At 30.5% G+C, this 11178-nt stretch overlaps 2 protein-coding genes across 6 annotated transcripts; both read right to left on the bottom strand.

The window, feature by feature from the left end:
* Nucleotides 1-5449, bottom strand: LOC124848449 (Tmem18). Its single transcript, XM_047326124.2, has 4 exons — nt 3747-5449; nt 2387-2492; nt 404-552; nt 1-311 (listed from the first exon to the last, which is right to left on the bottom strand). Exons 1-4 carry the CDS (start codon nt 3885-3887, stop codon nt 216-218), a joined length of 492 nt encoding a protein of 163 aa, XP_047182080.1. The 5' UTR covers nt 3888-5449; the 3' UTR covers nt 1-215.
* A 141-nt stretch (nt 5450-5590) lies between these two features.
* On the bottom strand, nt 5591-10603 carry LOC124848446 (receptor-like protein EIX2). 5 transcript variants are annotated; one of them, XM_088114292.1, is made up of 4 exons: nt 10299-10603; nt 9861-9938; nt 7304-9584; nt 5591-5820 (listed from the first exon to the last, which is right to left on the bottom strand). In XM_088114292.1, exons 1-3 carry the CDS (start codon nt 10588-10590, stop codon nt 7312-7314), a joined length of 2643 nt encoding a protein of 880 aa, XP_087970418.1. In that variant the 5' UTR covers nt 10591-10603; the 3' UTR covers nt 5591-5820; nt 7304-7311. The 5 variants fall into 5 exon arrangements, with proteins under 5 accessions (XP_087970418.1, XP_087970420.1, XP_087970416.1 ...); XM_088114294.1 differs by having other exon boundaries at nt 9861-9955; nt 10299-10480; XM_088114290.1 differs by having other exon boundaries at nt 7304-9938.
* Between the last annotated feature and the right edge of the window lie 575 nt (nt 10604-11178).

The raw sequence follows: 11178 nt of genomic DNA, 5'->3' as shown, positions 1-11178 counted from the left end.
TATTCAAACAATTCGCTAATATTGTCACATTAGCACTTCATTAGAGACTCAGCCCCTTTATTAATAAAAGGAGCTAAAAGGTTAAAAAATATACCGTAAATAGAGTACACAAACATAATTAGAAATAATAAAAATACTAAACAAGCAGATCTCAAAAAAGAAAAACAAAATTCTTGTGCAAAACCTTATTATTATTACAATGCCAATAGCATGAACTACTCTTGTTTGTTACGAGCAGCCCTTGCACGATGTCTCAGTTCAGCTCTTTTCCACCTAACAATCAAGTAACATAAGGAGAAGAGTGTATTGACCTGCACATAGAGAAAGATATTTCAAGTCAATGTTAAATGTGAAAAGAAAAAACCAGCAGCACTGAAATGGTTATGTGATGGAAAATACTAACCAAGATTATCATAGAAATTATAAGAAGAGGTCCAGACCAAAGAACTGACATAAATAGCCCACTGGGATCAAAGTAGTTCTGACCAGAGAAGCTTTTCCAGTTTTTACCCATAATTTTGTTCAGAGGCTCAGCAAGATATACACCAGCCACTGCATCAAACAATTTGTACTAAGACAAGCTTCAAGAACAACCAAGTCTTTTCCCACAAGGGAGATTGAATGCAAGCTACGCAAACAACGTCATAATGTTCTATTGTGGGAACAAAGAGGAAAGTTAATAGAGACTAGAACTTCAGAAACATCTGCAAGATTGCAAGCATACAAGGGGATGAAAAAATTAATGACAGCTAGACCACATACGTGGCAGGGATTATAAAGGGTTCAATCAATACAAAAGGTAGAAGTCACATAATGTTGATATAAAAGTGGGAGATTGATGGTGTTAAAATGATAAACAACTAGTCACAGAAAAATAGCACTAGTTATCAACAAAGTTTAATAATGCTATTTAAAGATAAATATAGTCGTCATTGGGTCAATAATTACCACAAAAATTTTAAAATTTTAACAGATGGCCCTTAAGATGGTATAGTGCATGTGCATCACTTGCTCTTCAAAACCAAAGGGCTCTTGCATAAGAGGCATGTCGGATGTAAAACCATTCCTAGGCATCCATTTCTTTACAGTCTATTTATCAAGGAATCGTCGAGTTCAGGACATAGATGGTTAATCATGATACATAATGAAATGATATATCACTGCTTAGGCCATTGTAGATGACTAATATTTAGCAAATTTCACAATAATATCCTAAACATCAGTAAATCTAGGATATCCTAAATAGAACCCAATATTTCTTACTTATATTAAACAGCCTTTGTTTGCATCATCATCCTCTTTTCAGGATTTAAATTTATAATGATTCTATGAAAATCCTGCCCATTAAGAATTTAACTTAATTTTCCCCAAAATGAAAATTGTCTCGGAAAATTTCAGCCTCACATAAAACGTATGGTACAATTGTTACCCTACCATCTTTATAACTTGATTTCTTTCTATAGGCACAAAGCAAGAAATTTTTGCAGAAAGATAGCAAACATCAAAGTAGAATAAAATTTTCTAGACTCTACTACTGAACTTTAAGTACGATTCAACTTTTGTGCTTTATGAAAGACGAGTTCAGCACATCTAAGACTAATGCCGAGAATCCGTTATGTTCATATTTGCTACTGTTAAACTAGATAAATCAAGAAACTAGGTAATACTGTATCAATCCAGTGAAATTACATCAACATTTCTTAAGGTCCTAATGCACTCCCCTTTATCAGACTAATGTTTCTCCCCTATATACAATACATACTAACAATCTGCCTAGTCAGCTCATCCACATCCCCCTACAACCTTCCTCTTCAAATAGATTCATAAAGTTGTGCCACTCGACCCATTATCTAAAGCAAGCCCTGTTAGGATAAAGTGTCCTAAAAGAATGATATATCATCAAATTGGTTATGAATGAGCTTGAATATTCATTTGGATTAAATAGGTACTGGATATAAATGATAATCCATCATCAAATTTCTCATTTTAAAAGAAATATTTACATAAATGATATGGAGAAATTTACAATAATTTGAGCTCTTCACACTGCAAAAGAATATATTGTTTCAAGATGCTAAAATGGCTGGATTTTGTCCCACTAATTTGACAATAGTAGGTATATTTGCAATTCTAAAAACATTAACAAGAAAAATGCTTGCATGAAGCTCAAAGCCAAACATAATATTGGACAGCATTCCTCTCATTTTCAGACAATTTGTGAGGTATTTTATTTCAGCTAACATGATCAAGCAAAGGCAAGGCACTAACTTTACTATTAGGAAGGATTCAAGGAAATCAACAAAATGAAACAAGAATTAGGCTAGCTGCCTCAAAATAAATATATCAGTTTTAATTCAGCCTAAAATAAGTAAGGAATGTAACATACATGTCAAAAGGAATAAAAACATTTGAAAGTTCGTTTTCTTTCTAGAGATGATAACTACAAGCAGCAACACAGCATGGAATCCTGCTAATCCCATTATCCATGGTTCCTGAAGCAAAGGGTAAAAAGAAAAATTAGTAAACCAAAAAGGAGAGTTCAGAAAAAGAAAAGTGATAGAGATTGAACAATCTGAGAACAGAAAACACTGAAGGTCATGATTTGAAAACCAAAGTACATATGTAAATGTGATAAGCATTGTACACTAAGACAGCAGTATATAGATATGAAATCTCAAGATACTCCTGCCAAGAACCAACATGAATTCTCTTCCATTGTTCCTTTTCTATTAAGCTGACAAGACAAATACCATCATATTGTTTATAACCTTTGATAGCATTACAGATCCACTGATGTCCAATATGGAACATTAAAATATCACAACAATAAAGAAAGGGTCACTTACAATACCAAATTGCAAATGAAGTAATAGTTTTCGTACATCATCCCCTCTTCATCAAATTTGAATTTGAAAATTTCTATCCAACTTATACCTATTCCAATAATCAAATATCACCAAACACAACATCTAAAAAAATTCATAAGATTATATCACTAAAAATATAATAGCAGAAAATGAGATCCAAGAACAAAATCATGCCACTCACAGCACAAACAAGCACTAAACATCTACCAATGGACGATGACATCAGAATAGAGACCATAAGAGAACATTTTCACTTTCTGATTTGAAATACATTTTCATCAGAAAAATTATTAGAAAGCCTCCCATCAGTCCAGTAAATTTTTCTTTTAATTTTGATTTTGATAAGAAAAGAGAGGAATTGGTTTTATTCAATCTCATTGCACTCTAACACAAAAATATAATGTGAAAGAGCAACTATGAATAGCAAATCTAACACAAAAGGTTGATGAAAGGTATTGATAAGATGTGGCTGGATACTTGACGAAAGAAACCATCTATTAAAATAGGAGTAAAATCGCCCTCCTCGTCATAAGAGAAGTTCAGACTTCAACACTGCAGCTGTCATTCAAGTAACAAACACCAGAAAGTCCTTATCGCCTCTTAAATTGTAGGAAGTAACGCATTATGGTAATCACGTTGACAATCAAATTGAAAACACAAATCCACAATTCACAGCTCAAGAACACAAAGAACATGAGCTTAAACTGAAAACCCGCAAATCGAAAATCAATATACAACAAACGGTGAGTTCCAAGAACAAAAGAACACGGAGCTTAAATTGAAAACCCATAGATCGATAAAGAAAGGAAGAACAAACACTAAACTAGAAAATCAAAAAAGAACAAACGGAGTTAAGAAAAACCAAAACTGGAAAGCTACCTTCCAGTCAATGGCATGGAAGAAACCCATAAAGTTATCATAAGCGGGGATAAAGCCAGCACGAATATCTGTGGAGAACTTCTGAACAAGATCTACCATAAGCTCCATGTGCTCCTCCATAGCAGATTTTAGTTCCTCCATTCTTCTAACACTCTAAATTTTTGTCTCACAAAACAATGCAGTACCCCGATTCAAGTCCTGTTCATACACTGCAAGAGGTTTTCTTATGCCCGAACTTTCCCTTCGTCAAAACTGATATGTTAGTTGCTTTTTTCTTTCTCGAAACATTCTTTTTGGGCCTTTTATTGGATCGGGCCTTTGTCATGCCCAAAAAAATAGATGGCTTTTGCTTCATACCTTGTTCCCACACCTCCCATCTTTGTTAAATGACTAAAATAACCTTGTTAAGAAAAAAATTATTTGACAAACATCTCTCAACCCTAAAAATTCTTTTGAATAATTAGTTTTCATTCAACTTATTACGGAAAAAATTTGTTCTGCATCATGGTAAAATTTTTAAAATTTTAAATATATTTCTAATCTTTTCATTTTTTTGTCCTTTTAAAATTTAAACACATTCCTTTTAGATTCTTCTAAAATTTACTATTTGTTTTTTAAGTGTTAATAAGAACGACAAACGAACTTACGTGGACGAGAGTCTTGATTAATATCAATTATACTTTTAAATTGTAATCTACGAGCTAAAATTATAATTCATGTAAATATTTTGTGTATCATTGTCATTAATAAAAATATAACAAATATTTTTAAAGCTAAAGGAAAAAATACAATATTATTAGAATGTATTTAATTTATTAAAAACTTTGTAGGACTAAATACACATTCTATCCACTTGATACTACAAAACATATATTTTAATAATTTTCAAAATAATATTGTCGTTCGTGAATATTTTGGGAAGTAAAGTGAATATTGATTTAATTTAACAATTTGAAGCAAAATTATATTGTTTTAATGTCACAAAAATAGCAATGATGGGTTCTTGAATTCACATTTTGCTTACTTCTATATAAATAAATAAAACGGCAACATCATATTCTATAATATAAGTTTGTGGATGAGTCTACGCGTTGAAGTTGCACTTTAACGAAAGCCCACACATCCAAAATCAATAAAGAACAAACATAGGTGAAGAAAACCCAAATTTCAAAATCAACAAAGAACAAACAAAATAAATAAAACCTAAATTGAAGAGCTAGCTTTTAGTCAATAGCATGGAAGAGGCGAAAGCTTGCATGAATATCCAAACAGAACTTTCAAACAAGATCAGCCAGAAGCTCCTTGTGCTCTTCCATTGCAGTCTTAATTAATATCAATTATACATTTAACATAAATTATTTTTAATTGATAATGTAGAGGCTAAATTATTATTCATATAAACATTTTGTGTATGTTTATTATCAAGAAAAAAATCTTACAAATATTTTAAATGTAAAGGGAGGAAAATAATACAATATTTTTAGAATGTCATTAATAGATTTAAAATTTTGTACCATAGACCAAACACATCACTAGATACTACAAACATATATTCTGTTTGTGCATATTTTAAGAATTGAAGTAATTTCCTTTTTGTAATTTAAGCATTTCAAGTAATTTAAGCATTAATACCAAAGAATATCATTTGATGGGATCATGAATTCACTTCTTATTTCTATAAATTAAAAATGGCAGTATGGCATGTTCCAAAATGGTTGAATTTCTTCAGGCTAAAATCCTTATATGATTAATGTGATTACAAAATCAAAGTTTTTGATGATAAAAAGTATGGAAGGGGATTATTAGCATAATAGATTGCAAATATTTGAATATAACAACAATGCTAATAAAGAGTTTTCTTCTTGAACTTCATCATCCCAATTTATGCAAACAGAGAACAACATCAAACACTCTAACAAAAGTTACATAAATACAAACACCATATAAAATGAAAACATGTATACAACAACTAAAACAGCCATACTTGAAGCTTATTTCCTTCTAGAAAGTTGCTTTGCCAGGCTTAGAAGCTCAAATATTTGAGATATGTAAGAGGCGTGTGCTCTTCAAGATGCTGAAAAATAACACAATGTGTAAATGAATTGTTGCTCTCAATTAATTAATTTAGTTTAATGAATTATATTTTTTTTATAAAAAGAATAAAGTAAATATTTTTTAAAGTACAAACTATGAAGGATCATGAATTAAATACTTAATCCAACTTTTCAAAAGGTTCTCTGAGTCATCTTCTTTATGAAAAAAAAAAAGATTACAAATTATATATATATATATTTTGTCCTCCTAAAATTATATATAAAGATTTAGTTTTAATTTGATAACAACTTTTAAAATAAATATACGTTTTGTTTTTACAAAATTACAAATGTTCAACTTTCCATCCTGTACAAATTTTTATCACTTTTCGATTCATCAAAATAGATTTACTATCGTTATAAATTAGAGATATCACATTTATTATTTTTATGAACATAAAAGTACTAAAAGGAAAATAGAAAAAAAAAATATTTGTAATTTTATAACAATGAGATGCATAAAAAACACATATTTTACAAAAAATTAATTTGAAGGTAAAATCTACTATGTTTAAACATTGACTTTCATATGAACTGATCCATTTCAATATTCATTGACCAAAAGAATTATTTTTTTGTTATGGCTTTTTAAAGATGTTTGAGATTGGATACTATCTACAAGGATTTAACCAATAAGATTTAGATTTAGATTGAATATCACCTAAGTGGGATAAGTTGCCCATTTTAAAACAAGCCAAGATTTAAAAAAGAAGAAGAAGAAGTTAATATTGAAATGGTAGAAAGCAAAGTTGTACTTGAGTAGACTATAGAGAATAAAAGGAGAAAGTATCTTAAAACTGGGTAAATATTTATGTTTTAAAATAAAAGAAATTGCATGTTAACTTTTATGATTTAAAAAGATACGTATTATAATCCAAAAACATAAAAATACAATTTAAAAGCACAAAAATACAAAATAAATTAATATATAATATCAAATTATTCTTGTCACTTATTTATCTATAATATTATAGTTTTGAATGAAGAAATTCACAACACATAAGGATTTAAGTTTAGAGTTTTCATTTTATTAATATAATTTAAAACTTATAGGGAAGTTAAGTTTAGAGTTATTTTCATTTTATTAATATAATTTTAAACTTATAGGTAAGTTGATGAGTCCTGACTCATCAAACATTCTTAATTTGAGTGAGTTAGATTTTTAAGTGGATCAGATATCAGTGAAAATTTATAATCTATTTAAACTTAATCTAACTCAAACATGGAATAAGTCAAATTGATATACAAATTTTAATCAATTTTGATAATGAAAAGTTTGAGATGTGTGGATTTTTTAAAGAAAAAGTACAAAAGAGGCATTCATTTTGGAAACTGTGATGAAAAAGAATACTGTCATAAGATAAGTTTTTTTTTTAAATAAAACATATTTTTCCTTGTTAATCTACTATATAAATGTCATCAATTTTTCCTTGTAAACAAAACTGAATACTATAACACTATTACCTGTTAATCTACTTGCTCCATTTGCAATTGGCGAATTTTACCGCTACCATATAAATGTCATCAATTAAATGGTTAAAGAACTTGAAATAAGCATGTCTCCAAGAACGATTAAATAAGATTGAGCCAAACACAATCCAGAAGCTTATTGTGAATCCCAATGCCATACTGATGTAAAATTCATGGTCAAACAGAGAATGTTCATGAATTTCAATGACCGGTTCTTGAGGTTCTTGAGATAGCCCATCATCATTGCACAATTTTTTCAGTGGTAGTCCACAAAGATTAAGATTATCTTCATAACTCGAGATATTGAAACTTTGTAGTTGTGTGCTTGTTGGAATAACTCCACTTAGATGATTGTATGATAAATCTAACATAGTGAGTCGATCAATTTGAGCAAGACTTTGAGGAATTGAACCAACAAATTGATTTCTAGACAAATCAAGAAATTCGAGTGATTTCAAATTTCCAATATTTGAAGGAATTTTCTCAGTAAAATTGTTTCTTGACAAATTCAATGAAATCAACTCAACTAAATTCTCTATTTCCATTGGAATTTCTTCTAAAAAGTTATTGCTTGAAAGATCAATGCTTCTTAAAAGTAATAATTCATGAGTTTTGAATATTTGTTCTGAACCTTTCCACATCAAGAATGCCTTTAAATATGGCTCATAGGTACTCCCTTGATCATTTGGAAGAATATACCAAGGACTTTCATAACCACTTGAAAACGTCTTGTTAACCATTGACGTAAAATTATTTATACATGTAGGAATTTTTCCAGATAAATTATTTAGCGATAGATCCAAGATTTGGATGTTTTTTAGATAACAAATTTGTAATGGGAAAATTCCATTGAAATTATTACTTCCCAAGCTTAAAATCTGCAACTCTTGCATTTTGCTCCCAATCCAAGTAGGGATATGCCCTGATAAGTTATTATTTCTTAATAACAATACTTGAAGACCAAGAAGTGATCCTAATGAAGTAGGGATCTTTCCTGAAAATTTATTGTGGCTCAAATCTAAATAAGTTAATGACTTAAAATGACTCCAACAATCTGGTATTTGTCCAAAAAGATTATTATTTGAAAGGTCTAACTGATATAATGTTTCATCAGAACCACTACATATAAATGAATGAGAATATGTAAAATTATTATTAGATAAATCAAGAGATCCGGAACCTCGTAGAAATAGTGGAATAGAACCTTCAAATTGATTTGAAGCAAGATTTAAGTCAGGAACAATATTCTTTCCAGAAAAATTTGGAATTATACCATAGAGACCATTGTTTGAAATGTCTATTGAAATGGTATTTCCCAAAGCCAATTTAGCCCAAAACCACCTTGGAACCATATCCAATATTGTAGAATTTGAAATGTCAAGATCAAGAAATTCATTTTGTGTTTGCAACCATTTGGGAAATGTTGGACCTAATATGCAAGATCGTAACGATATGTAACTTAGCTGAAAAGGTGGGATCCAATTTTGGGTAAATGTCAAGGTTAATGAGTTGTCAGATAGGTCCAAGTAAGATAACTTGGATACATTAACAAAATGATGGTCAGTGAACACACCGTATAACGAACTTGAATGCATGTCTAGTTCCTCTAGAAGAGGTGGAAATTGAATGTCTTTATGAATCTCTCCATTTAGCAAGTTTCTATCAACATGCAACACTTTCAAAGATGAGAATATTGAAAGGTCAGGTAGTGTGCCACTGATTTTATTCATTCTTAGATATAATTGTTCCAATGAATATCTAGCACATCCAGATAAGTGATGTATTATCAGTGAAAGCTCATCACTCAAGTTATTATAGCTCATGTCTAAGGTGCTTAAGGCACATGCATTACCAAATGATTTTGGAATTCCGCCTTTTAGAAAGTTTTGTGAGATTGATAAAATTTCCAATTGAGTTGGCAATTTGTTACCTTCTGCTATTTTTCCATTTAATTGATTTCTTGAGAGATACAATGATTTCAAAGCTGGAAATGTTGAAAGGTTAGATAAGGATCCAGTAATATGATTGTCTGTCAAATCCAAGTCTTGTAGCGAGTATCTAACACAACCACTAGACAACTCATGAAGAACTGATGGAAGGTCTTCAGTGAAATTATTTCTTTGCATGTATAAAGAATGTAAAGTGCATATATTCATGAAAGATTTCAGAACCTCACCCTTGAAAGTATTATCGGAAAGGTCAAGGTGCTCAAGAGAATTCATTGCCATGCCAAAATGATTGAATACAGAGCCCTCCAAGTTGTTGTCAGCAAGGTCTAGCTCAACAAGATTGGAAGTGATATTTGTCAGCCACTCGAATATCACGGGTGACGTGAAGGTGTTCACAGAAAGATGAAAGGCCAAAAGGGAAGTAGAAAAGTTGAATTTGGAAGGCCTCGATGAAAGGATAAAATGATCAGAAAGACTACAATCAATTAAGCTTAGCTCCCTTAGTTTTGATAGCTTTTGCAGCCAACTATGAGAACTATTAAGACCATGTATGGATATCAAGTAAAGATGGGTTAAAGAAACGAGATTAGACAACAACTTACCCCCATCGTTGAAGTAAGCTCCCTCAAGGTAAAGCTGTTGTAAGTTTGAAAGATTTCCGATTTGGGATGGTATATTTCCTTCAAAAGAGTTGTAGCTGAGGTCAAGATATTCCAACTTAGAAAGATTTTTTAGTTGGGTAGGGATTAAACCCTGAAGACCATTCCCAGCTAGATTCAAGTATTTCAAATGAGAAAGAGACCCAAACTGACTTGGAATTTTACCGCCAAAAAAACACCACGAGAGATCAAGGTATCTCAAGTTGCTGAGAGAACCAAGAAACTCTGGGATATAGTTGTTTGAAAAAGAATTAAAACTGAGATTCAAATACTTTAATTGTTGCAACTCAATCAATGACTCGTGGATCTCTCCACTGATATAAGACCATGATTCAGTTTCATAATCATACTCAGCGTGAGGGTCGAGGCTTACGATATTACCAGTGAGGTTGTTGCAGTGAATACGTTTCCATTGGCAGCAATCAGCAGTGGTCCAAGACGAGAGCATGCCATTGGGATCATGAAGGGAAGCTTTGAATCGGAGGAGTGCTTCCCTCTCCCTTTCTAAGCACTTAATCTCATGCTCACCACCAACAACCTTGAATGCCACACACACCATCAATATTATCAGTTTCAAATGAATCGGACTCATCATTGAGAATTCAGTGATTATCATCACAAAGACAAATTCTTGAGAATGTATCAAAAGAGACGATATTGGTGAGGTTAGCATTCTTAGTAAGCCATATATATAACATTCTAAATTCACCCCCAACCTAGACAAACTACAAAAAGACTGTTACGTATATTCATGTACTTAACATTAAAATTCAAAATAATTATACAAAAAATAATATGCAACAAAATTTTAAAATTATTATATAGAAAACGTAATTTTTGGGGGAAGACTTTAAAAAATTTCAAGTGGCATTAAAAGCTAACGAAATTAGTTAACGAAATTATTGGTACATGTGTCTATTGATCTATTTATTAGTTAAAAATGACTAAAATAATGTTTTTAGAAATATAAAATGTTGAATTTTAAACCTTTAAAAATTTATTAACAAACAAATGTCTCAATCAGTTCTATTAAAGTGAAAATTTAAACTATAAAAAACACTAAAACCTAGAAAAGGACAAAAATATTAATCTAATGCACGTAAAATAATTTATTAAGTTATGTAAAAGAAGTGTACGAGTTATTTTTCTTTCTAAAAACTTTTTAAGTTGTCACCACTAAAATATTTAATCATATTTAATAATATTTTTTAAAGAATTTTTTTTGTTTCTTCATTATTAGTAGAATAACATCAATTTCCAA

The sequence above is a fragment of the Vigna umbellata genome, chromosome 4, assembly GCF_029865625.1.
Source record: "Vigna umbellata cultivar VRB3 chromosome 4, Vumbellata_1.0, whole genome shotgun sequence".
Lineage (NCBI taxonomy): Eukaryota > Viridiplantae > Streptophyta > Magnoliopsida > Fabales > Fabaceae > Vigna > Vigna umbellata.
This window is presented reverse-complemented; position numbering and strand designations above follow the sequence as displayed.

What these genes read in the sequence shown, in the direction of transcription:
- LOC124848449 (XM_047326124.2), bottom strand. Translation starts at nt 3,887, where the DNA reads ATGGAGGAACTAAAATCTGCTATGGAGGAGCACATGGAGCTTATGGTA. An exon ending in TCCATGCCATTGACTGGAAG is followed by an intron (nt 2,493 to 3,746) that starts GTAGCTTTCCAG and finishes CCTTTGCTTCAG; the next exon opens with GAACCATGGATAATGGGATT. An exon ending in TAATTTCTATGATAATCTTG is followed by an intron (nt 312 to 403) that starts GTTAGTATTTTC and finishes CTCTATGTGCAG; the next exon opens with GTCAATACACTCTTCTCCTT.
- LOC124848446 (XM_088114290.1), bottom strand. Translation starts at nt 10,590, where the DNA reads ATGCTAACCTCACCAATATCGTCTCTTTTGATACATTCTCAAGAATTT. An exon ending in TCACTGCAACAACCTCACTG is followed by an intron (nt 9,939 to 10,298) that starts GTAATATCGTAA and finishes ACTCTTTTGAAG; the next exon opens with GAAATATACCATCCCAAATC.